Source organism: Columba livia, chromosome 2 (assembly GCF_036013475.1).
Source record: "Columba livia isolate bColLiv1 breed racing homer chromosome 2, bColLiv1.pat.W.v2, whole genome shotgun sequence".
Lineage (NCBI taxonomy): Eukaryota > Metazoa > Chordata > Aves > Columbiformes > Columbidae > Columba > Columba livia.
The window spans coordinates 44,409,880-44,436,989 of NC_088603.1; the positions used below are offsets into that span (position 1 = coordinate 44,409,880).

General features: G+C 39.0%; 1 protein-coding gene across 4 annotated transcripts; it reads left to right on the forward strand.

Moving 5' to 3' along the window:
• GPD1L (glycerol-3-phosphate dehydrogenase 1 like) lies at positions 1-27,110 on the forward strand. Of its 4 annotated transcripts, none has more exons than XM_065051622.1 (8): positions 1-65; positions 5,691-5,868; positions 7,171-7,311; positions 11,332-11,470; positions 12,643-12,755; positions 20,146-20,379; positions 20,728-20,834; positions 24,145-27,110. In XM_065051622.1, the coding sequence occupies exons 1-8, from the start codon at positions 16-18 to the stop codon at positions 24,239-24,241; spliced, it is 1,059 nt and encodes a 352-aa protein (XP_064907694.1). In that variant the 5' UTR covers positions 1-15; the 3' UTR covers positions 24,242-27,110. The 4 variants fall into 4 exon arrangements, with proteins under 4 accessions (XP_064907694.1, XP_064907693.1, XP_064907695.1 ...); XM_065051621.1 differs by lacking the exon at positions 1-65 and adding an exon at positions 72-217; XM_065051623.1 differs by lacking the exons at positions 1-65; positions 24,145-27,110 and adding exons at positions 72-217; positions 21,304-21,552.

Here is a 27,110-nt window from a genome sequence, read left to right on the forward strand (position 1 = left end):
GGCAAGGCTGAGAGAATGAGCGGGGCGGAACTACACTTCCCAGCAAGCCGCAGGGGCGGAGGGAGGTGAGAACGATCCCCCGGCGGAGGCGTGGGGAGCGTGAGGCGGGTCGCCTCAGAGCGCCCATGGCGGCGGCCCTTGGCTGCGGCGCGGGCGGTGCTGCTATGGCGCTCTCCGCGGGGCCGCTCAAGGTCTGCATCGTGGGCTCGGGGAACTGGTGAGTGCGGCGGCAGCCGCCCCTGAGAGGGACTGGTACCTCAGCAGCCTGATCTTCCCTGCGGCCGTGCTTTCCCCCGGGCCTTGCTGTGGTTCCCGCAGCCGGAGGGTTTGGCGCCGTGGCCGCGCTCCCCTCAGGGGTGGCGGCGGTGAGGGCAGCGAAACGCGGTGTCGCCGGCAGCAGGGCTTGGGCTCTGGCGGGTTTTTGGGCGTGCGGGTGGGCTTATCCAGCCCTCGGTGTCCCTGGGAGGCAGAGGTGCTTCCCTGAGGTAAACGGAGGGAGAGGCGGCAGAGCAGAGCACTCTGTTTTGACGTGCTTGGAGGGACCCATCTGTTCCGTGAAGGACTGGTTTTAGGATATTTTTAACGTGGTATTTGTTGTGTGGTTTTTCCGATGTCAGATGGCATAGACATGAAATATATTGGGTTTTTTGGTGGTGGTGTTTTTTTTTTCCCCAGCATGTCATTGCTAACTAAGCTTCTGTAACAAGTCCCCTTCCCTCCAGAACTGTACAGGGTGTTTCCAAAAGATGGCCTCAATTTGAAATTACACCCAGCGACTTTTTTCTTGTGGTGATACGTCAGAGGCCGTAGAGCATTTATAAAAAGGTTACTAAAACTTGATAACTTATCAAAGTGTTTCTAAATTTTTGTCTAAATGTTAATGTGTTGCTACCATGAAATATACTGCTTTGAAAGTGGGTTCATCTTTTTGAAATACCCTGTAGTTTGGGTGTTCCTAAATTATCTGTTTTCCAGGGTAGTTCAAAGAAGAGTTGTGAGATGCTAGGTTATTTCAAATACATTTTTTTTTTTTCAAATTGATTATGCTGAGGCACACTGAAGGCTTGAGACAAGGTTTTATTGCTGCATCTGTCACTAGTTTATAATTAGACTTAAATAAACTTACTGTTGTGTCCACTGAAAGCAATAGATTTACTAATCATTGTCCAAGAGGAATATTATGTTAATAATCCTTTGTCTCCCTTCAATTTCTCTGTCATTCCTGAATGCTGTTTTTATCCGAGGTCCCTATTTACCACGAATAAGTTAACCACGCTGTATTATATAAATGTATCTTTACAGTTTATCACTTTAGTTATTAACGCTAAGCACGACTTTTTTTTTCTGATAACATAGTTTTTTAAGACATTAAATCTAAACTCAGTGCAGTTGGGTGTAGAGCAGGGTACTGCATTTTGTTAAACAGAACTTACCCGTCTTTTGTCAAAGTGATCTTAGACTTGTTGCTTGCCCCCCACACCCTCTGTGCAGATGGCTTTTGGTGCTGCTGTTTTGCATAGTTAAAAATACCAGCAACTGCCGAGTTGTGTTTTTCTTTGTGATGGCTTGTTGAGGGAATGGCTGACATTTCAGTGCAGCTTGTGAGATGAACAGGGAGGTACTGTGCATTGCAATATACGTCAGAAGGAAACTATGCAGTTAGACCTATCTTTTAGCAGTATTGTTGTTGCCGTTCTTCCATACTTGAAATCTAGCAAAAAATTTTTACAGGAAGTTTGACAGTGTTTCTTGCTTGATTCACTGTGAAACACATTTGCAGAGCAGAAGGATTTGTAGACGTTACCTACTGGCAATAACCACGTAATTGGATCAGGTGAATAAAAAGAAAAGCTTCTACCTAATGTGATGGATATTTGCGTGGCAAAAAGCCCATATCCGCAGTGCAAAGAGAAACACATAATGCCGTTACCAGACGTCAGCTTTTTTCTTTCTTTTGGGGATAAATGGATTAAAATAACTGATAGCTTATTTCCTGTGTGATAGCAGTGTGCCAGGTTGTGGGTTTTTTTTTTAGGAAAGCAGAAACCAAAGTAACCAAAATTTTTAAATTGCAGATGATTTGACTTGCAACAGGTCTTCCATCTTCCCCCCCAGCCCCAACCGCCTAATGTTTCTGAAAACAATAATTCTTGTAGAAGTAGGTGATTTCTTCCTCAAAGTCCAAGGGATGACAGACACCAAATTCTGACTGCTAAGAGCACTGTGATTTAATAGAATACGCCACCATTGAGCTAAATAGGACTTAATTTGAATTGTGCACCTGTGTGCACTAAGTGTCTTTTAACTGGGGTCTGTGGTACTAAAGTGGAAGTGTTTAATGCTCAAAAGAAGGTAACTAGAAAAAAGTTGAAGCACTTATATGCATCTTATTGGTATGTTTGGGTTATATATTTTTGAAGCCTGGTTTATGGGAATGTGTTGCTTAAATTGTAAGCATGTAAGTAGTTGAACTGAGTGGTGTTTGGCATTTTCAGCAGTTTGGAGACTGTGGGGCTTTGAGGTTCTGTGTGCAGTGATTCTGTCCCACAAGTGCCAGTAGCTGTATGGGTGTCTTTGGCTTCTCACAGCCCTTTAACCTATATCTGGGATGAAAAAAAAAATCACTAAAGGAGCTTGGCACAACAGCAACAGTTTAGGAGGGTTAAACCAACCACCTTGGCTGATAAACTGCTTCCAGTCAGACTTGTTTGGTCAGTTTGCTACACGGAAGGTCACCTTAACAATGAAGTTGACTTGGCAGGGGTCACTCAACACCTGATGGAAGATCATGGGACAGATGGCTCACAAGGCATAGAAAAGCAGGAGCTGTGCTTTTTGCTGGCCTTGCCCACTTAGAGTTGCTCAGCTGGGGGATAAGTGGTTGTATTAGGATCTTTAAGATAGGGGCTAAAATAAACTTTCTTGAATGTGAAGAGGGCACTTCTTGGGAATATGTCTTAGAGCCTCAGGATTCAAGGACAGTGCCCAGATTCAGTTAAAACACTGAAAACGCTTCGTTGGACGTGTACTGTAGTGTTCTTCTGATAACGCTTCCAGGGTAGGTTAATAAGGTATGCACCACCAGAATTTATACCTGTTTTGCCAGAACCAGTCCTTAAGTAATCTGATCACTCAACTTGACCAGAAACTGTGGAGTTTGGGAGAAGAGGGGAGGTTACCAGGACAGAGGGGTTCATACACCTGGAAACTTGCTGTAGAAAAGTGGGAGGCAAAACTTAGGGCTTAACTGAGGTGGTTTATAGTGGCAGAGCTAGAATTAATGATATTTGCACTTGCATATTGTGACCACCACCAGTGCTGGTATCAGGGCAAGTTCAGGAGTTTCTGGGGTTGTATTTCACTTTTGAAGTGCCGAGGGGAAAGCAGACCAACTGTGACACAGGGTAAGAGTAAAAAGTATATATGATTGTATTTGGGGATACATTTGCTCATTGCCAGGAAGAGGACTGCTGTTTGGCATGAAACTGCCTTGTATTACTTGAATAGTGTTAACCATCCCTCAGAGCATGTCAGGGTTAAGGTTTAGGAGGGAGTCTTTCACTATGGTTTTTCTTGTGTAACTGAGCTGCTGCAGGCACCAAGTCTTGCAACCTGGCTCACGCTAGAACTGTTATTGCTAGGAATAAATTGGCAATAATTCCCATTCCTTTGCCCTGTGATGTGTCAGGAGTACACAAGATGAGCCAGGCGTTCCAGTAAATTATTTCAGAGTACACGCTGAGGGGTGTTGGGACACAGAAGAGGACATGGGCTTGCTTGTTGGATTAACAGATACGGGGAGCTGGCTATTTCACCTTGCATAGAGCAAACTAAGATTTGGTGTCAGTTGACCTTGCTTAATTCAGTCCTGCAACAGTTGTTGCAACATAACAGAAAATGCGGAACTAGAGAAGCCAGTCAGGAGAATCTTCTTGACTTCAGGATCTAAGGCTATACAAATTTCCACTTTTTTTTTTTTTATACTGCATTCAAAGGCTGAAAAAAAGACAGCTAAGGCATTTAGGTGGTAAATAGTAGTGGAATTAGTGTCTTGTTCAAGTAGTACATGCTGCTAAACTCAATGCTGGCAAACTGAAAATCCCAGTCAGTTGACTGCTGAATCAGTTATTTCTATCTTTCAACACTAAATACACAAAATAGGTAGTGAAGACAATGATTTGTCAGGATCCAGACTTCGTACATAAAACTGCAGTTGTAAATGTTCTTTTGTTCAAGGAACTCAAAGCACGTTCTGAGGAACACATACCTGTGTTGTGTTGAATGCGATTCATACTGTTTGCGTAGATCTGAAATCTTGGGGTTGAGCTGGCGAGTTGTCTAACACTGCAGCAGAAACCACTCTGTGTGCAGGCAGATCTAGAATAATATGAGCTTGATAAGAGGTGGCTGACATTGGTCATTTCTGTATTGTCTCCTGAACCCAGGGGAATTTACAGTGTGTGAAGTGCTATTAGAGAAATAAATCCCAGTCTTTTAAGACTTATAGCTTTACAGTCTAACTGAAGAAAGTCTGCTTAGGATGCTGTAATTTTTTTCTGCCACTACTTAGAAAGTTACCTTAGGCCTGTGGTAGCACATGTCTTTAATATAGCAAAATGAGTTGTGCCACACTAAAAGCTTTTGGAGCAGAATGTACGTATTTGGTTTAGTTGCCAGCTATGAGTTTATTACAAGCAATGTCTATAATAAATTTAGGGGAGTGTGTGATTATAACTAGATTTGTGAAGTTAAAGTGTTCTTAGTTGCTAATAAAGCGTGCAGTTTAAACACAAACATGCACATGTAACGCTCAGACTGGTGACTCTGTATTTTTTTTCCACATCTTTCTGATGTTTTTTTTTTTTTGTCTCCTTAGTAGGTTATTAGTAATTATGAAGCTGCCTTCTTGTCCCAGGAAAGGAAGTTAGGTTAACAGGCTTTATGAAATTGCATCCTTTCTTTCCGTGGAGCATTCGGGCTAGGAATGGAAGGTTGCATTTGTTCCGCTTCTCATATGTAGCTTCAGTAACTCTGATTTATTTCATTGTTGCTTAGAGATTTGAGTAGCAAAATTGATCACTGTCCTACAGGTTTCACTGTGTGCTATTATTGAGGGGAAAAATGAGGCTAACAGCATTGGAGTTGTCTGCTTGCAAATTCAGAGGATGCTGTTGCCACAGTTGAATTCTGTGAGGTTGGCAGCATAACTGTAATGCTTAGAACTTATGCGAGATATAAATGCTTCTTGGCTTCAAATGCATATCAGTATTGTACAGCAATTGATGGGTCAGTCATCTTAGGAAAGAAAGCTTCCCATTTCTTAAAGGTGAAAATGATCAATTTTTTAAAATGGAGTATGTCACTTTTACCACGGCTTTAAAGTTATAATCCATTTGATTTCTGGGAATACAGTAACCCAAACTCTCACTGGATAGCCACTGAGCAGACAAAGTAAATGAGGATGTTTTCAGTAAATGCTTTGGTTCTACCTGCTCTAGATAAAATTGAGAGAAAGTAGCAGGTGTGAATGACTGGTGTATTTTTCCACTTGTTTTACTATATCAAAAATGGTACATAGTAACTGGGCCAATAACCTGTGAATTTCTGTTTATTTTAAAGACAATTTTTTTTTTCTCCTAGAGCAAAATCTCTTTTTTTTTTTCAGAATATTTTCATTTTCTTTCTTGCAGGGGTTCTGCTGTTGCCAAAATAATAGGCAATAATGTAAAAAAATTGCAAAAGTTTGCTTCCACAGTGAAGATGTGGGTCTTTGAGGAGAATATTAATGGGAGAAAACTGACAGATATCATCAATAATGAACATGAAAATGTAAAATATCTCCCTGGATACAAGCTGCCAGATAATGTGGTAAGAATCAGAAGCTAAATTCTACTTATGGAGCAAAAGTAATATTGCTCATGCTGTGAATGGAGGTATAAATTTGTTTTAACACCTTTAGGTTTTATAATATTTCAGACTGTATGGTATTTTATTGTTGAGATCAGAGATTGAAACAAGTAAAATTATGCAATTATGCAGGTAGGTATATACAACGCACACTTTTTTTTTTTTCCCCAGTCTTGCTGCTGTCTCTATGTTACCTCAGCTTTTGTATAGGGAAGCAAAAGGGAAAACAAGGGCAAGATAAACAGGTCTGACAGTAGCTGTTAAAAAAATAAATAGCCTCAACTTTGGAAAGGAGCTGGCCAGTCAGTGAGAATTGAAGGGATTTCAAGTACTCTGAAACTCTTAGAAAGTATTAGAGGATGAGAATCAGATTATTTCTCAAGCGAACTGAAAGCTGTTTGCCGTTTATCTGGTTCTCAGTTGCATTTCAGTCGTGTGTGGTCAGAGCAGCGTGTTGGATGTAACACTGCCAGGGCAAAACAGTGGCACTCCACATCTATTCTGTGTTGGTGTAACATGATGGTGGGTGGGCAGGTGGTAAGTAACTCTTGCCCCAAAAACATGATGGGAAGAGACTACAGCAGCTGACACTTCACTGGGGATTTTGGGCAGGAAAATGCATGAATGGCTGTGCATTGAGTTTTCTCTTAAACAACGCTGAAATCCCATTTCCCCAGCCTGCAGCACGTGTGGTGTTTCCTCTACCTGATGATTCAAGTTTGTTCTATTTATCAGTAGGTTGAACTTATTGCTACATTTTAAACCTGAGTCTTATTTTCAGGTGGTCATTAAGTATTAGGAAAAGTGGAGTTTGGCAAGTGACTTTAAAGTAAGTCGCCTTCTTAAAGGGTAAACAAAGTCTATGAGTATAAAGAAAGAGAATACAAATTAGTTGGTGTAAAAGGCCTGGAGAAGAAATTTGTATAAGGAATGAAGTAAATGAACTACTTTTCTGCATGCGATAATTTATCAAAAATTGTAATTATTTTGTCAAAAAGAAGACAGCTTCTTATTTTATACTTCCTTGTTTGAATGTTATGGAACATTTTGAATTTTTGTTGCACTAACCATGATTGTGGCTGTTTCAAGACATAAAATAGATTGTTTTAAAGCTTAAATTCTTTTGTTTTTCTGAGAAGTTTATGCTACTGCTTATTTTCAGTGATGAGGCACAGTAGTTTGTTGCATTCAGTATAAGACAACACTTGTGTGTAGTGTTAATTTTAAGAAGTTATGTGGCCTTTCTCTCCCATAACTACACAGGTTGCTATCCCAAACCTTAACGAAGCTGTACAGGATGCAGACTTGCTGGTTTTTGTCATTCCTCATCAGTTCATTCATAAAGTCTGCGATGAAATCACAGGACGAGTACCCAAGAAAGCACTCGGTATAACTCTCATAAAGGTATAGTAAATACTGTGCATTAATAACTGAGAACGTGTCATGAAATCTTGTAAAACAAGATGGCCTGATATTTTGATATGAAAAGTCTGTTTGCATTCTTCACTTGATTGTTCCATTAAACTTTACTAGATGCGAGACTGGAATTTGTCTCAGTCATTAGTGGATTGTTCTGTGGTGTTTTCTTTTACACTAGCACTTGCAGGAAGAGGAAAATGAGGCTGTTCACAAGACTTTTTAAGAGAGAGAATATGTTTTGCATCAGGAAGCTTTCCAGTCTTTTGTTGTTTCCAAATGCATCATTAGATGAAGAACAGAGCACAAGCATAATGCTCCGATTGTTACCGCACATCCCACACGCTGAGTTGATCATCTTAAGAACTGCTGAGAGAATTTCATGTGACTGAGAGGATAGTGCTCTTGTTCATGTCAGATATGTTGCAATGAGAGCCTGTTCAGCATGGCTCAAAAAGACTGCTTGAGCATAGGAAACAGGAGAGGTAGAGGTGCAGCAAGTGTTTCACTGGACTGTTTTGAAGTTTTGGTGGCAAGAGAATTTTTAAATGTGGGTGGGCTCCTTTTTTTTTTTTTTTTCATTTCTGCGTGTGTTTAGCTGCAAAGAATAAGGGGTTCCCACAAGATTTAGAACATTCTGTTCTGTTGTTGCTTTGTACTTAGTTGAGAGTAGGCTATTTTCTCAGCATGCATTCTCCTGTCCGCTACAATTTTTGGAAAATAATACATTTATGGATCTGTGCTTGAACAAGACGCCACTATCACTGCTTACTACAAGCTTGTCTCTTTAGTTTGGCTAACTAAGACCACCAAATCTGTTTTTTTTTTTACCAGTGCTGACTTAATATCTTGCTGAGATGTATGACACAATAATGCTTCCCGAGTGCACTTGCTGCATTTTGTAGAAAAACTTTTCATATTGTAGAAAGATAAAATAAAGCAATGTTAAAAGAGCTGAACGCATAGCATCAAAGCCACATAACTGTCCTAAATACCTTTAAGTTTATTGCTTTGAAGTTCTCCATTTATGCCTCTTTCTTCTGTAAGCTCAAGATAAACCACATTTAGCAGATTAAGGGAGAATAATGTTTATGTTCTCACATCCTTAGTGATAAAAATAACTAATGAAATTGGTGGAGTAAATGAGGATTATGTCAGCATATCTATATTCCGTGCTCTGTGTATTGGCTACCAGTGCTTTCATGGAGTGTTAATTAATGGCTATTAATAACAATTTTAAAAAAAGGTGGATGCTTAACCTAAAAAATCCAAACCCCAAACGAATGAAAAAAAACCAACAGAACAAAAAGTATGTAAGTAAAACAGTGACACTTGCCATGCAAAACACAGTTGGTTACTAGGCAACTTCCCATGTCAGGACACTGCATCAGTAAGTGGTCTTTTGGAAGAAATGGTGTGAGGTCCCTTTAATTTTTTTGTTTTCGGAAGAATGCAAAGTACATGTTAGCTTTCACGAAAAGCCATAACTGTGCATGCTTTAAAGTATCATTTAAGAAAGGGCAGAGATTTAACACAATAGTAGCAGAGGCAGGAATGCATTCTTTCCTCTAATTTTGCAGCTTCTTTATGCATGCTGTTTTCATCAAAGTAATATTTTTAGTGGTCTCATTATGCTCCACAGTAATGCTATTAAAGTGGCTTGTGTTAACTCTGGCAGATAAAGTGCGGTTCTACTCTGAAAGATATAATTAGTGGGACATCTTGTTTCTGTGCTTTCTAAATTGTTTGGCAAGTTATCAGCATGTCATCTTTTAGTCTATTTATCTGTTTATTTATTTGACAGTCTAATCTTCAAGCAGAGCCTAATGTCCGATAATAAAACTCAGTCTTTGGGAAATAAAGACATTTGTCTGATGGTTGATCTGCATTCCCATTGCAACATTTGCAGCTCTGTTACTTCGCATAAGTTCTGATCACTGATGTCTACAGAAACCTAAAAAGTTATTATGTGGGTGTGGGCCAGGAAATGCATACAACTTACAACGCAATACAGCAGTGAGCACAGGCAGCGGGATAGGTGGAGATCACTCAAAATACTCTGCACCAAGCCTCAATATCAATCTCATTTTCATCTACCTATATAGAGGCCCCAGGAATTGCTCTGGTACGTGTGTTAGGACGCAAGCAGTAAGACCTCAGAATTGGACTTGCGTTGCCTGGGCGTCACTGCTGCCCAGTGGAAATTGCCATGTGGGATCCTTGGTTTTTGGGCAGGGAGGGGTGTTTGCTTTTTCTCCTCTCATCTTGTCATTCAGTATTGGATTTAACTCTACAAGAAACAGCTGCAGCTCTCATTGACTTTGTCAGAAGTGCATCTGTTTCACAGGGAGCTGAATTTGGCACCTAAGCCTGTCTGATCTCCTTTCACTTGGATGAAGAATTGTTGTGTACATATGCACATTTTTGGAGTTGTTCCCAATGTGTGTGTGCTTTTCTGTTTATTAATTGCCTACTGAGGAGAAGGGGTCTTAGAGTTATTTTCTGGGGATGTTTTTGGCACTGTGAGGGAAAAATACAGCATGTATATGTGTCCTTGCTTTCAGATTATTTCTGTGTGGCTCATTAAAGATGAAAAAGCAGAGCTGTGGATTAAGTGATATAGATTGAAAAATAATGCAGAAATCCGAGCACTGTTGTCTGTAGTTTAATTGGCTGGTTTTATACAGGCATTTCTGCATGTCTCTTGGTTGCACCACGTTATTTAAGGAATAACATTTCTGCTCTGGGGAAATATAAATGACCACTTGCCCGCAATATCACTGTGGACAACATACAAGTGTGTGTATATGTATCTGGAAGTAGTAGAAGATAACACTGCCTTTTTGCCTTTATGCCACAATTCCAAATAACCAATCCCCTAAAGTACCAAATCCCCCACATTAAAAAACAGTGCTGTATAAAAGATGGTATAGTGTGGGAAAGACCCTTTCAGTAGCCTGTCTGCCTTGCTGCTGTTCCAAAAACTCAAAAGGAGTCTGCCTTTAGCAGGCTAGGAGAAGAGGATTTTGTGAGAAGAAAGTGGTCTCATTTGGAGTTCTTGGTTCAGGTAATCCAGACTCTCTTCTCTGTTGCAGCATTAATCTCTGGGGTGATCTTTTCTGAGGTCCTCTTTCTGCCCCTACTTCCATGCTTTGTAAAGAGTGCATTATAAATACAGATTAAAAGTATCTCCAGAAGTTAGATTATTCTTCATTGCTCAGTTTCTACATATCTCTGAATGACTGGTGCATTTGTAGTAGTATTCAAAATTATTAAACTGGGTTTCTACTAATAAACTGTTGTTGGTATTGTATACTAGGGAATCTGTCTCTGATATGTCAGTTCAGATACCACTTCACAAAACAAGTCATTGGGATGCCACTTTTTGAGTTTTGATGCAATTTTAAATCCAAGTACAGACCTGATTCACAACTAATGGATTGGTGATGCCTCACTGGTATCAGTAAGGATACACTGATAGTAAGCAGCTTTGTTTCTGAACTGACAAAGCTGAATTTCAGCACTTCTTAGAATCAGGGCTTTGATCAGGAATGGAATAAAAACTGTTAACATCATCTAGAGCAGGGGTGTCAAACTCATTTTCACCAGTGATCACATCAGTGTTACGGTTGCCTTCAAAGGGCCGAATGTAATTTTAGGACTGTATAAATGTAACTACTCCTGCATTTATACAATCCTAAAATTACATTCGGCCCTTTGAAGGCAACCATAAGGCTGATGTGGCTCCCAGTGGAAATGAGTTTGACACCCATCGTCTAGAGTTTTGTCCTAATTCTTAAGGTGCTATCGCCTATGAAAACCAGAAAGCTTGGAGAGGTCGTAACAGCAGTGGAAGTTTCACTGGTAGCAAGTCTGTCATCTTTGGTCTCTCTCTGAGTAGGCCTTGTTGTAGTTCTCACCCACAGACAAGACTAATTATGATGTGCTTTCTTCTCTACTGTGTCTAACGAATGGCTTTTTAGTAATTCCGTTTAATGTTGACTGCAGGGAATAGATGAAGGCCCGGAGGGACTCAAACTGATCTCTGATATTATTCGAGAGAAGATGGGAATAGACATCAGTGTGCTGATGGGAGCTAACATTGCCAATGAGGTGGCAGCAGAGAAATTCTGTGAAACCACAATAGGTACTGTTCCAAGTAAGAAGAATATTTAGAACATGCTCCTGGCCTCACAGTTGCACACCAAGAAGCTCAAGTTTTATAGTTTTTATCATTAGCTGGTTGTTATCAGAAACTGCTGGCTTCTTCTTACTTCAGTGTTTAATTTCCTACAATGTTTACGCTTATAAAAGAACTAGAACAATACCATGAATATAGGGAGAGGGAGGAGCACAATTTTACCTAGTCTCAGTATGGTTGTGACCTTAGCAGGTGAAATACTGAACATGCTTCTTGTCACCCTCCACATAACAAACAACTTTATTTTATTACTGTGCTTAAGATTTTTCCTGGGTCTGCATGGCTTTATATGGATAAATGATTATATATTCTGTACCTCACCTCAGGAGCTCTGGTCACAGATCCTTTATGCATGTTTGGGTTTTTCTTTAAGGTATCATTATCTTTTAATTTCTAAAATAATTAGTTCCTCCAAAAGCTAGACATTGTTTTAATTCTGTATAGATGTCTGCACACCTTTGCAGCACAAAGATGTGCCTAGTCCTGGATTTCACAGTGTCTAGCTAGGGGGGGGGGTGTGTGTATTCGTACATGTAGTCATACATAATAGGAAAGAGTTCATGTTATATTTTCTGAATGTTTTTTTTCCAGTTTTATGTATTTTTAGCTTTTTAACCTCTCATTAACGGCTTTTGCACTGAACTTATTTTTGAGCGGTTGAATTACCTCTTAGTGCTTAGAAATATTTGTCAGTGGCAGCGTGCTCAATTACTAAAGCATCCTTGACATGCATTTATCAGTAGGTGTTTTTCTGGAATGCAGGGCTTAAAAGTAATCGGTAGAATTGCACTTGCTATATTTTTAATTCACCTTTGCTTTATTATTAACTGTTTTTTTAAAGGAGAATGATTTTAAAAAGATTGTAGAGAATTAATGGAATTGTTATTTAGAATCTGTTGCTGAGCAGACAATGAATTATGAAGAAGTCCAGAAAAACACAGTGCAGAGCTTTTAAGTGCAATATAGACATGTCCTTAGTCACTTAAAACAGGAGTCTGTTTAGAGTGAAGATAGAACAACCTTACCTCTGCTGTTAAATATTTTGGCTTGCACAGGAAAGGCTAAATAACACCCAAATAAATTATTCACTTTTAGCCTTTCTTTCTCTCTCTCAACAGGCAGCAAAATCCTGGAAAATGGCCTTCTCTTCAAAGAACTTCTGCAGACTCCAAACTTCCGAATCACTGTAGTAGATGATGCAGATACAGTTGAGCTTTGTGGTGCTCTGAAGGTAAGATTAACAGACTGCAGTTGTTACACAGATGGAACGGTGGTCATTGTAGAGAAAAGAAGTTATTTTCATTTAAAGAATTAAGTTTATTGTACTTTATGTAATTTATAAAACTACTACATAACATTTCTGGAACAACCAGGTGGGAAATTAGGGAGCAGCATGTTCTGATAGTTTGCTTTTGGACCTTCATCTCACCATCTCCCGCGATCTCTTTCTACATCTTTCCCTTAGGGTACACACATTCATGAAACAAGTGTTGATTTCATCTAACTCATCAACATCTTTCTAAATCCATTTTAGTTCCCTTTTTCTTTTTGCAACAGTGTGCTCACAAAAAGGAAGGGAGAAAGAAGTTGGCATTAATCCTTTGTGTGGGTTGAAAAATTATTCCCCTCTTCATTGTCTTACATATCGTGAGCATTCTTGTGTTTTCTATTTTGTGGACATATGCTGCATGAGGTTCATGTGGATAACGACACACAGAAATGACTTGAATAGGAAAAAAATTATTTCAGACAGTTACTTATCTGGAATTTTTTTGGTAACAAAATGGATACTGACAGTAGGCAAGGCTAGCTTAAACATATTGCTATTTTTTTTCAGGTTAATTTACAGGCCATTTGTAAACAGAAGGCATTAGTCACTTGGAGCCCTGGCCAATACTACCGTAGTTCACGTTTTATCTGATAACTATCCTGGAAGCATTTCTAATAGATGGTAGTGGTTTAGTACACAATTTGACTTTTTTATTTTTTTACTTCTCTGATAACTGTTTTGTATTACTTTTTTTTTCTCTGTTAAACTATGTGTAAACTACACTATTAACTTGCAAAGCTACCAAGCCAATGAATGATGTTTTTATGCTAAGGAGTTCTGATTCCTGCTCAGTGGGAGGTACATTGATAGCTATAATAACATAATTTTTGGCATACTGGTTTTCTTGATAATTTTGAGAGATGTCATATTGGAAGTCCTGAGAAGGAGGCGGTCACAGGGCTGTGAACTGGGCTAATGGGATTCACTTTGGTGTAACATACTTTGGAGTTATTGTATTTATAGCAATTTCTCAAAATTGTGGAGCTCATAGTTTGGCTCCGCAGACATTGCTTTAAAATGCTATGGCGATGTGGGAGGTTAGCAGGAAAGAAACCCCTGTGTATAGACCCATGAAATCAGTGAAAAAGTTTTACAGATTTATTTTTCTTTGGAATTTGCTTGGCGTGATGGTTTCTGGCTAACTTGATTGATAGAGGAGTTCTGTCCCAGGTGACCTTTATTTCAGACAAATCTTCTGAAAGGGCCGTAGAGATGAGTGTGCCCACCATGAGCAGCTAGTCAGCATCCACTCAAACTCCACTGTAAAGGTCCAAGTAGGCAAGATACCCGTTATCTCTTTGGAAGTGCAGAAAAATTTAAATAAATTGTTATTCTTGACCTGTGAAGATACTGAGGTGAAACTTGTGTATTTTCTTTGTAGCCTTGTTTTGTTCTTCTCCCGTGCTTCGTTATTCAGCATGCATCCTGCAGACTGTAGTCTCTAGTTACGTTTCTAAAAAGCTATATGTATTCCGTGTGCTATGGTCATTTGGTTTTGATTGCAGTATATTTTGTTGAGTCGAGACTTCCAAAGAAATGCATGCTATGAACTCTGAACAAGAAGTGAATTAAGGATAGATTACCTTGTTTAAAAATACTATGGATTTCTTGACTGATTAAAAGGCATGAACTGGTATAAATAGCAAAGATCAGCCATGCTAGTATGGTGATGTGTTTTAAACGTATGGTCTTCCTTAAATTTAAAACGCTTTCTAGTTTAATCTTAAATATTGTGCTCACAGCACATGAATAATTTTCTAAGCTGTTTTTAACTCAAACATTGCAAAATTTTATTAATGTATTGGGAGCATGTGTGCTTCTGGAAGATAATAAAATTAAACAGACGCGTTTGTTTTTATTGCCAGTGTAAAGGCAAATGCAAAGCTCAGATGTGAATAGTGAACTTAAAACTTGAGCTTTTTTTCTTAGAAGGTGTGCGTTCTTATTATTAGGAGAATTGTTTGCTAATGGTAACAACAAGCACTTTGCTTTTTTACAATTAATCTGATAATATTTGTAATTAAAAATGTGAAAAATAAGCATCTTCTCATGTGATTGTTTTTAGGGAAAAATATGAAGTACAGCTTCTGTCATCTGACAGTTACTTTCTTAAACTTGGGAAGTTGTGTCATGAAAAAATAGTAAAAATTGTCATTATTTTACTTGCTGGAAGGAGGAAATTCCTACTGCAAAAGATGACAGTGTAACGTGTGAAGAGACAGGTGTAAAAAGAGAAGTTCCACTCTTTCTGTAGCAGCGCCCATTCAGGATGTCAGCAAGCTACAGCTTAGAGGACAGAAGTAAACAGGCACATACGCCAGTCCAGACTGTCTTTTTGGACGTGGAAATAGTAAAAGCAACTCTTATAGTGGTATTTAAAGGATGAGAAATAGTACACTATGAGAAATAGTATATTCTTCCAGCCTCTGCATTTTCCTTGGGAAAAGGAGACTTTTCTGGTATTTCTGGCATAATAGACTAGATCTTGTTAGAAATCTATACTTACCTCACTCTTTTATTTCTGAAAGCCTTTCTAAGCAGGAAAGATTTTCAACGTGGACGGTTGGGAAAAAATACAGAAGGGTAACAGAGTGCTCTGGGCACAGCTTTCCCTTACAATAATGCTATAATAATTTTTTATTTGACATTTAGCTTTTGAAGCATATTTGAATTCAGACTGTAATAATAGGTATTGCAGCTGGTTGATCGTGAAAGAACATGTGCTTGATTGCTATTTATATACATAGAAATGCATAGATATATTGAATATCCACTTCATTTACTGTTTTTATTTTTTGTGACAATTGGCTGATGGAGACGTATTGAAGATAGAAATCAGTATAGTGAAACTGCAGTCTTGTGTCAGCTTGGAGGCTGGCTGAATAGGCAATGGCTGTCACTTGACAAAATCTGATGATACTGAGGAAAAAAGCTGTCTATGGTTACTTGTTTGCTATAGGAACAAAAAGTGCTTGGCGTGTTCTTCTCTATTGGGATTTTTTTCTTTTGAGAACTGAAGCATATTTCACGTTTATTTGTTGACCTATTCTAAGGTTTGAGGTCAGGTATTTAACAAACTTCTAATTTGGATAGTTCAGTTTCAGGGTGTCCAGTTGGCTTTAGAGGCAGCCTGACCCCACCAACAAGTTCCAGCCGCCATTCATCAGACAATGAGGGGACCTTCCTAGGAAGTACTTAAAGGTTATGACAATGCTGTAAGAGCAGTATGTGCAGACATAGGGATGTGCTCCTGGATGCTGATGGATGTGATACTGCAGAGTAGCAGATCTGAAGTCGTCATTACTGAGGTCTCCTCAGAGTCTGTAATGCCTGTGTCAGCATGTGGTTTTACTATCAAACCACACAGGTGTGAGGCAAGACACAGCTGGTGTATGAACCTCACAGCATAGTTGAGAGGCAATATAAACATTGGTAGTTGCGCTCTTGGGTGTAAACAGTACTGGAATCACTTACCCAGTGCAGCAGTGACAGGGATGAATGTCAGTGAAGGAGAAGTGATAATCTAATCTCTGGATACAGCAAAATGGCCATGCTCCAGCTGCCTGATGTATTTGTTCAGGGATCTGGAGAGTTAAACTCCATCAAGTGGCAGCAGCCAAGGACCAAGGCATAGGTGACGGTGACTGTAGGAAGGAGCAGCAGCTGTGGTTGCCTTTCAGGTTGCTTCAGGCACATCTCTAAATCTTAGGGCTCCAGATTAGCCTTAGGCAAAGTAGTAAGAAGTATAATAATGATTTATTGTAACCCAGCATTATTACTTACAAAGCTGGTCCTGCAAAGTGTGTTTGTGGCAGTTGCTGTTGGATAGACAGTCTAGGTACTGAAGAAGTTGATTGTGGTAATTACTCTTTCTTGAGATTAATTTGACTTTCAACTCTTTATTTACTTTCAAGTTTGCCAGGAGCAAGCAAGCAGTTTATGCCTAACCTCTCTGACAGTCCTGCTGATACTATCTTTGATTTGTTGAATCTTCATTTGACTTCTCTCAGCCATGATGTGAAGCAAGGAGCTTCTCCAAGTTCATATGCCAGTAGGAGGGAAAGCAGGCTGTGCTGAGCTGTGACATTACCTCAAGGAAGGCTGGATGTCCCAGGTCAGTTAACATTTCTGCTCAGTTCTCTAATGATCCATTTAATTATGGAGAGGTAATGGTTACCTCAGAACTGGGCTCTGAAGCTCTCTTCATGAGCACTCCACAAATTCACTGTAAACTGGGTATTTCTGAGCACTGACTATGTAAGAGAGCAATGTCAGCAAAGTCTGCAGACTTGTTAACCTTGGTTCCTTGGTCAGCTATTGGCCTTGCATTTGTGACCTCTGGCATATTTGCAGCAGATCATGTGCAAGTAAAAGACACGTTTTCTCACTTGCTCTGACACATACTGAGAGCACTGCCTGGCATCAACATTTCTTTTCTGGAGTATAGATTCACTGTCCTGGTGATAGAATGCTCACGTTCTAGAATAACTAGGACTAAGACTAATGCCCGCTTCTGGATACCAGACTAGCTAAAGACTCACCTCTTATTGCAGAGTGTTTTAGTAGTTTAAAACCATGTGCAATATAGAAACATCCTGTGTGTCTTGCTTACAGGATGCATGCTTTCATGCAAAAAGCTGTTAATGCTGAGATGGGGGAAATCTGTTTGCTCAAGCATGAAGTAGTTTTCAGAGCTCTGAATCCCTCAGGCCAAAAGGAATGCTGTGTTGCAGTAATTTTGGGGTTGTTGTGACAGTATTTTTGAACCTTTGGAACAACAGATTTATCTGTAGGCTAAAGTCACCATGGTTTATTGGGCCATCAGACCCCCATGTTGTGTATGCAGATACAGTCAGTCATTGAGCTCATGGAAACGTGGGCTCGCTCTTCGTGCACAAATGTATACCCATCGCATTTACAGGAACATTTGTAACTTGAGGTATAGAAGGATGTTTTGGCCAGATAGATGTGCGATTCTCCTCCTGCCCCAAGTCTGCTTTTCAGAGGATCACTGTAATGCCAGTGCCATTAGGCTCTTGTGTCTTAATTTGTATTTTGCTTATGCATCTTTCTGAAACAAACTTGACTTAGTGCCTGCACCCAGAGATTGCAAGTACCAAGCTGCCTATTTTGGTCTTGTTTTGTACAGAAAGGTTACTCAGTCTCAAGTTTTGTGAGATTTTTTTTGTTGTTTTGTTTTTGAAAGGACTGGCTCATCTTTCAGTAAGGTGTAACTTTCAGTGTGGTATAATTCAGTTCTCTACAGTACATTAGCCACAAGAGAGAGATTATTCAAGAATTTAAATGCAACCAGATGGTACAGCTTGTAAATTCATAGTTGTGACCTCAGGCTTATGTAGGCCAGGATGTAACAGTCTCCTAGGTGTGGGTGGGTATCTAAGAGCATAATCAGTTGTCTTGTTTCCTCATTATTTGCAAACTGTGGGTAAGAACATACAATGGGGACATTGTACAAACAAGGAGCTTAGTGTTTCAGAGTTAGACTCAGAACTTCTCTTCTTCCCTACCCCTTTCCTTAGAAGTAACTAATCTTGGTAAAAACAATTAAAACAATATTTCTGTTGCTCCAAAGACAAACATTGCAAAAGGTAGAAGTAGACAACACAATACCATAGGCCAAATCATACTGCAACTTGTTATCAGGTAGGCTGCTTCAAAGTGCGAAGGAAAGTCAAAGCAGGCAAAGCTGGAGGGAAGGGGAAGCTTTAGTTTTGGAGTGTTCAAGAAGTACATGGAAAAAGCCCAGAGGTTGTTCAAAAATGTTTTTGTTTTTAGCTGAGCACTAAACACTTCCAGACTTCACGTAGGTGTAAATTGCAGTTAAATGGGTCATCCCATCTGAAAACTTCTTAAATATCTGTTTGACTTCCTCTTGCTTTGCCACCAAATGAACAAATATTGCTTTGGGAGAGGTGGCTGATGAAAACAGACCTTGACTGAATCATCACAGATGATCTAAAGATGATCTCAGCTTTGAAAGTCTGATCATCTTTTGCTGCTTCAGGTCTGATGTTTTGATATCTGTCTGCAATTTTTAGGATCACATGTAGACCTCAGATAGTTGCTCAAAAAGCAATAACTTGTCTGCTGACCTTATTCAGTTGAGAGTCACCTAGCCACAATTGGCCACACAGCACTGCAGTTGCCTGCAGTTTTTTGTTCTGGCAGTCTGATAAACCAAAACAAAACCAGCTGTTAACCAGCTTGTTGCTTTCATTAGCAACTTCAGACTGTTGCTGTTTCCTTAGCAACAGTTAAAGTTGGTTTGATTGGTGGTTGTTTTTCCCTGCATGAGGTGCTACATGAGGTGCCATAATGTTGGTTTTCCTGTGGTTTCTGTTGAGGTCACTGGTGGTGTTGTTGCATTCAGAAAGGCATTACTACATGTATTGCTTCATTGTTTGCTTTATTGGTGCATCAGAATGCCACCTCTTGAAGTGTTTTGGGTTTTGGTAGGTTTGGGGTGCTTGGTTTTTTTTTTTTGGTGGGGGCAAGCTAACCATGGCTAGTCTCTGACTCCCGAGCCAGAAAATAGCTTTTATAGTCACTTCACTGAAACATGTCTCAACTAATGTCTATATTTGTAAACCAAAGAAGGGACTGTATAGCTGATTGTTCACAAAGAAATTGTATGTTCTTTGTAGAAAGCTGTCACCAGGTCTAAGAAAAAAAAATTGCTTAGGTGTAAGGTCTTCCTGTGTCATGAACCTTCTGGAGACCCTTGATTAACTATTACTGTTACAGAAACTCTGCATACCTAAAAGGGCTGAATACAATTAGCTCGGCTGAATTTGGTCCCTTAGTATATAAGTATGGAAATCAATCAATGCTTCTTAGATTCAATATTACTTTAATCATAAAGAAAATATAGATAAAAGGGCTGTGTGATGTCAGTCTAGCTTTACCCCTTCCTGAGGGCAGAAACAGCTCAATCTAGATAAAGCCTTGTTTGGGTGTAGTGTAAACTGTTTGATCTTGAAGAGAGTCAATAGCTCCACAGCCTCCAGGGCAGCTTGTTCCAAACCTTTAACTATGCTTTTATCCTTGGAAATACTTAGTAATGTAAGACTTGTCATATTTTTTAAGGTTATCCCATAAACTCCAAAAATAAAAAAAACAACAACAACAATAAAATAAAAACCTCCTAATCTTACATTAATAAAGTATTTGTAGTTCTTAATGACAGGTGCGCTCTGTGCTTTAGTGTTTGCTAGGCTTCTATAAGCGATACTTGACTCATTGCCCATTTGTTTTTTTCTCTTCTCGTTAGAATATAGTGGCAGTAGGAGCCGGGTTCTGTGATGGTCTTTGCTGTGGTGACAATACCAAAGCTGCCGTTATTCGCCTTGGCCTAATGGAGATGATTGCCTTTGCCAAAATTTTTTGCAAAGGACGGGTGTCTACTGCCACTTTCCTGGAGAGCTGTGGAGTTGCAGATCTCATCACAACGTGTTATGGTGGCCGGAATCGACGCGTAGCAGAAGCGTTCGTTAAAACTGGAAAGGTATGTTACTTGCCTGGCGATACGTGTTGTTGCAAGTACTAGCACTCCTGGTTTGTTGAGTAATAGTACAGTTATCTGAGACTTGCTAGGTGTACTGAGTGAGTACTCAATTTTGAGTGTCTTACAAGGCAGGAATGAGTGTAAAGGTGTTAGAAAGGAAGGGTGAATATCTACAAACAAGAATATAGGAGAATATTATATATGCTTACTCAAGTACACTTCTGAGAAAATAAAAAAACCCTCTGTAACATCATCTTTTTTCCATCCAGATGATGTTGCAAAGCTTATGAAAACTTTATCATAGCTCTCATTTTCTTCCTTTTTTTTCCCCACTCCTCTGCTGTTTAGTCTATTGAAGAACTGGAGCAAGAAATGCTGAATGGTCAGAAACTGCAAGGGCCACAGACTTCTGCAGAAGTGTATCGCATCCTCAAGCAGAAAGGAATGCTGGAAAAGTAAGTAAGAACAGATAAAGCAAGTCCCACATAACTCTTTTTTTATCTCCGTAACTTTTTCCATCTTTTAGTCTTGATATGTTCATGAAGGTAATAGCCAAAAAGAAAATCACTGTAAGAAGCGTAGCTCAATCTCCAATTAAAAATCACGGAGAGAAGTTAATAAAAGCTCAAAATAATATTGCTGTGGATAGAGCTAGTAGCATGACATTAAATTTGTGAATGCACTTCTGTTTACAGAATGTATTATTGCCTCCTGCTATCACAGAAAAACAGATGCTTAACATGTGAAAAGAATAAAATACATGAAAATAGAAGCTGAGCTTCCTAAAGAAACTTGTGAAGAGGCTCTATGGCTCATTTCATAGTAGTAAATTCATTGCTTATCTCCAAGGACAAGATCTTTGTTATTAAGGATCTGTATAGCTGAATAGAATGTCTGCTTCTCTCCACATTGTTTTTTGCTTAGGTACTGCAGTTCTTTTTCCTGATGTGACTTCCAGTTTGCTGTATGATAAAACCTGCCATCTGCTTGTGCGGGTCAGGTATTTTTTTTGTGGTATGAAATTAAGCAAGTTATCCTGGCTTGTTGATTTGTATTCAAATCAGAACACGTACAACTCCTAAAGCCACACACGCAGCTGGCTCCTTATGATATTAAGGGACGCATTATCTTTACATATTCCTGTTTGTAGAGAAGGTAAAATCAGAAAATAAATGACTGCCAGTCAGAAGATCAAGCCTTGTTACTTTTAAAGTTTTTAAAGTCTAGTTTTAATGGATCAACTGCATTGAGTTACTTATTGTTTTTAACATTATCTTTTGGAGTAAGACACCCAAGTCTGTCTCTGCAGTGTACAGTAATTAAGCTAAATGCAGAAAAAAATCTAATTAAAATGTTGGCTTCAGCCTTTGCTGTTTATGATTCCTTAAATGAGACAGGATGCTGTGTGGGGGGTTTGTTGGTTGGTTGGTTTGGGGTTTTTTTCCCTGTTGTGTCTTACAACAAATAGAGTGCATAATTGAAGTTTGGGTTGTGTTTTTAATGAAAGATATGAGAACAGAGAGTTGCTAATTTCTGTTTAATATACCAAAATCTGTATGTGTCAGTTCTTCATAAAAGGTCTCATTCAACAAGACTTTGGAAAGCAACTTTAAAAGTGTTTTTCAAAAACTCTCTTGCTACTGCTGTAAACCACAAAACGCAGTAAACAAGCCATGGTTTCAAAGTGAAGAGGTAAGAGTCTAATAAGAGTAAAATTTCATACTCTCATCCTACAAAAAGAGTCCCAAGGCTGCATAGAAATATGCAAAAGTCAAAGTTCAGTAAAAGAGCCTTGGTAGCAGGGTTGATGCCTATTGATATTTACAGTGCAATTGTTTTTTTCATTTCAACAGTTGTAGAACTAGCCCTCTTAACGGGCTCAGACATAAGATGCATCTCGAGTTTGCCGACCATGAGCTTGCAGTCAGCCTTGATTCTGCTTTCCCTGTGTGAAATGGGGCAGACCTGTGCACCGCACAGCAATGTTCTCTGTGTCAAACAGCAAGACTTAACATACCAAGATGTGGTTTGTGGTAGTGGTACTTCTTCACTGAGAAGTAACTGCCAGTATTGTATCTAAAGCTGTGTGAAAACCAGCTTTTGCTTCAGAATGTCCACATGTTTTGTGGCCACCTCTCACGCAGGCGTAACAACCTTTATTTTAGTGTATACATTTAAGTTGTTACAGTAAAAGCAAATTCAGCCCCTCCCAGCCCAATATATTATACAAAGTAAGTGGTAAGTGGGGCTAATTAATGCAAAATTATTTGTGTAAATTTTTGTTCTCCATATTTTCTAAGGGTTTTGCAACCTAAACAGTGTAGCATTGGATTTGAAAGAGCAGCTTTGTGGCTACGTGCTAACTTTGGTTCCATCAATGAAATAAAAACCAAAAATCAAGTCACTTGGATTGATCTCAAATAGTTTTGCTATTGCTGCTATTTCTGCCTGGTTTTCCACAAAAGTAAGGCAAAATAAATGGATATGCATTTAGTAGCAGGACGTTAAAATGTTTCAGATAAAAATGAAATTCAACACTTTGAATTGAGCACTTGTAATAAAAGCCGTAGAAACGATGGACTAAATTCACAAGGATGTCCATTCCTCCACTTTTTCCCCTGGTAATGCAAAGTATTGCATTCAGCCAAGTACAAATCCTGTACGTGTCCCTGAGAACACAGTTGTCTTCAGGCATAATGGGTGGCTCTTGGGTGGCTCTTGTTTCTCGTGTGACCTCTGGTTTGTTCCAAGGAGCCTTGTTCAGAGCCGTGTGGTGATACCAGGGTTACCTGAGTATAACACCTGCTTGCAGAGTGTATTGGCGAGCAGATCTGCTGCTCAGGACTGGTTGAGGGTTCTGTTCTATCCTGCAGTTGTGCGTTACAGGTAAATCTTCAGAGTGACTGATGGGGCTGCTTTTCTGAGGAGAAAGTTCTAGTCCAGATGTATTCTGAATCACTTGGAAATTAACTGTTTCACCATCTCAAATGCACTTTATTTTTTATTTCAATCAAAATAACACAGGGTGTTTGGTCAGAATTTATAAAAGGCTGAAATGGTATATTTATTTTGGTGAACAAATAATTAATCCCTAAAATTGATCAAGCTCTGTATGAAAATGGGACTCGTCTGGCTGTCACTGTTCAGGATGGACAGAAAGCAAATATATGTTTCTGTAAAGTGTCTTGGTTGTAACAACCCTTCAGATTATCAGAGAAACCTGAGTAATCTGGAGGTTTTTGGAAAAGTGGTCAATTTAAAAAAGAAAAAAGGCAAGATGCTTTTAGTGTATAAAATCCATATTTAATTTTGGACTCTTATTATAAAACTTGCCCTTCAGTTTCTTCTTGCGTCTCTTTGTGTCATAGTCTGCAATTGCATTATCTCTGAGCAATAATTTGATAATACATAAATGATGGACGAGTCATCCTTTCTAACCATAGGTGAGTACTGCTATAAGGAAGATGCAAGTGGTTTTAATTTTTTTAGTTTTACATCACTTAATGGTTGTGCCATACATAATGAATGTTGAAGGCTCTATTATAGATAGCTGGGCCTCTGAGAGTGACTCAGTTTGGAGATGCATGGAGGTTCTCTATTTATCCAGTGCTTTTCAGCCCAGCATTAGCCCTTGACAAATATTAAAAGAAGTTGATTTTTCATTATCTTTTTTCTCCCTCTCATCACCCCATTTGATTTCTTTCATTTGAGAAAATGTTACAGAAAAAACTTATGCTGTTTTTGCTTTCCCCACCGTTTCCTCAGGTTTCCACTGTTCACTGCTGTGTATCAAATCTGCTATGAAGGGAAGCCTGTCAGAGAGATGATAACCTGTCTGCAGAGTCATCCAGAGCACATATAAAATCAATCAGGACGTCATACAAGTGCAACTTTCTGCCTTTCAAGTTTAGATCTGGCTTCACGTGAATGGATGTATCATTAAGCTTCTTCAAAATTGCTCACTAGGCGACAGTAACAACATGAACGTCTCTGGATGGGTATTGTTTTTTGCTATACAGCCTAGTTCGGCATAGCATGCGGTATTGACTTGGTGATTGTTGTTTTATTGGCTAAAATACAACTGTTTTAAGATGTGCAATGCAAAAGTTGCACTACATGTCCAGTGTATATACACAAGCGTGCTTTGTGTGTGTTCCTACACCATAAACCACATTGTTTTCTTGTCTCTTATTAAGGCCTAGTCCAAAATCCACTGGACACCTTGGGAAGAATCCCACTAGTTTTGATGGAGAATGAATCAAGCCTGTGACTTTGAAATATTAGTGTGTTTCTGTTAGAACTTGGTTTTATTCTGCATACACATCGAAATTTTAACATTTTGCATGCTTACAATTATATTAATTCAAGCAATATTAATGCAAAGCAAGTGGCAGCAGTTATTCATGGGGCTACAGGGATATTTTAATGAACTCTAGTGAAGAATCTTTTGATTTTTAATTTTTTTTTTTTAAGTCTTTAAAGCTGTCAAACTATTTTGAAACCAACTTCTAAGTGAATTTAAGGTTTTTAATTACACTGTTTGAAACAGAATGTGCTGGAGGGGGATCATTACCTCCCCTTCTGTTTTTTAATCTTTGCATTTTTGTACTTCTTCGTTTCTCCCCTGCCATTCCCAGGTGTTGGGCTCTTCTAGAATCCCATTCCCCAAAACAATCCCGGGGGATTCTGAACCCTGGGGCCTATGGTTCATTTTAGTGCTGTACCTGTGGTCGTTCTTCACTGGTACTGTTTGGTGGGTAGGGAAGGATGCTGTTGGGGTATCCCCTGCTGCAAATTGTCATGCTGTGTTCCTGGCTGAACCATCAGCCACAAAGTGTTGCGCTCCACAGGACAGTCCAAGGAATATTTGGGGAATTCCCTGGTAGCTCATGGTTGTGTTGCCATAAGGGTTATGTGCCAGTATATACTGACTGCATTCATTTCAGTGCCTGCCAGTGACAGACACGTCAACTGGGCTGTAGTCCTGAACAAGCCTCCCCAGAGAAATTATGAATTCTGAAGTTACTTTCTCACTGAGCAAGATTTTAATGGGTCTCCCAGAAGGCTTCTCAAAGGCATCTGTCTTTTATTCCCCAGGTACCTCAACTATTTTTTTTTCAGGCACCTTTGCTTTATGAGGGAGGTTGATTTTATTTTTTTAGTGAAAACGTTGTCATTTTATGGAGTTTGGAGATGGGGTTAGCTTGGTCATGTTTTGTTTTTAAGAAGGTTGATGCAAGAGAAGATAGATAGATTATTTTTTCTTGTATACTAAACCCTGTTTTTTTGGTAAAATATATGCTAGGTACATAAAGAGTGGACTCATTCTTGCAGCTGAGACAGGGGTTCACATTGAGATTTACAAGATTTACAAGATTTAACAAGATTTAACAAGAATGCCCATTTGCTCTGAATATCCACTCCAAAACTCTGAGCAGTATCAGAACTGTTGTTCACTCTTCTAAGTGATGTTTTTAGGCGAGAAATCATGAGCACAAGCTCATCCCGCAGCTTTAAATTATAATTCAAAACTTGCTAAAACAAAGAGGATGCCTGGGAGTGATTGTTATCTGTACTTAAATAACCTGGATTACTGTGAAATAGGTCAGTGCTGGGGCAGCTTTGTACAGATAGGAAGATGCTTCAGCTCAGGGGTACCATTTCTTGTGCTCCTGTAATGTTTTGCATTAATTTTTGGAAGATCTTGTGGCTGTCATCAGATATTCATCGATGATAGAAGTGATTTTGCCTTATTTCCGATTTAGTGCTAAATATAACAGATGGCTAGAAATAAAGTAACATCAGATCTCCGTGGCAGTTGTGGAAGTCACTGGTAGAGCCGACTTGGAGTAAGCGCTCTGCTTAGACAATTACAAGGATGTGTTAAGGTTGGCAGCACTGTTACACTAACGCACACGTGGAGCAAACACTCCTCATTATTGCATAACTTCCAGTGTTCATGCTTTGTGTTGTTTTTTTTAATACCAAGCTGATTGACTTTGCCTTTCTATGTGTATATATACATATATATAAACTTTTTTTTACATATAGTATGTAGAACAGTAGCATTTTGTAAGATACATAAAGGGCTATATGAGCTAAATGTGATAAATTAATATATATTTTAAGATTATTTCTTTATTATTCCAATACTACTTCTACCACTGAAACCCCAAAATCTCAATTGTTCTTGTTTTGTACAGAACCCTATTCTAAGGTAAATCCATAGAACAGGTTTTTATTTAATCCTTTCATCCAGTCTGTAATTATATTCTTTTTCTTTTCAGACAAAAAGTGAGGTTTCAGTAACTAAAATAATTTATTTAAAATTTTATCAATACTTCACCATTTGCTTTGCTTTTCAGTGCTTGAGAACATTCAGCTTGGCACTAGATATTTTTTCCCCACTAATATTCACTACTCCTTAAAAGACTGTGATATTATTCGGAAACTGAATGATGAGAATCCCGTTCTTCAAACACTCTGTTTTGCCTACTAACCGGGATAGTCGTACTGAAAACATTAAGCCCTGTGTAAGGTTTTTGCATACAAGGTCATAAATTTGTAACTAATTATTGATTTATGAATATTAGTAATCTAAGGAAGGCACTATCTTCTAATGATGCATACTCAACTTGCCCTAGACATGTGTACTGATTTTTATTTTAAGATTGTGAAGTTATACCCATTTGAAGAGTTAGTACAAATAAACATTTTTGTCTTGGGAATCA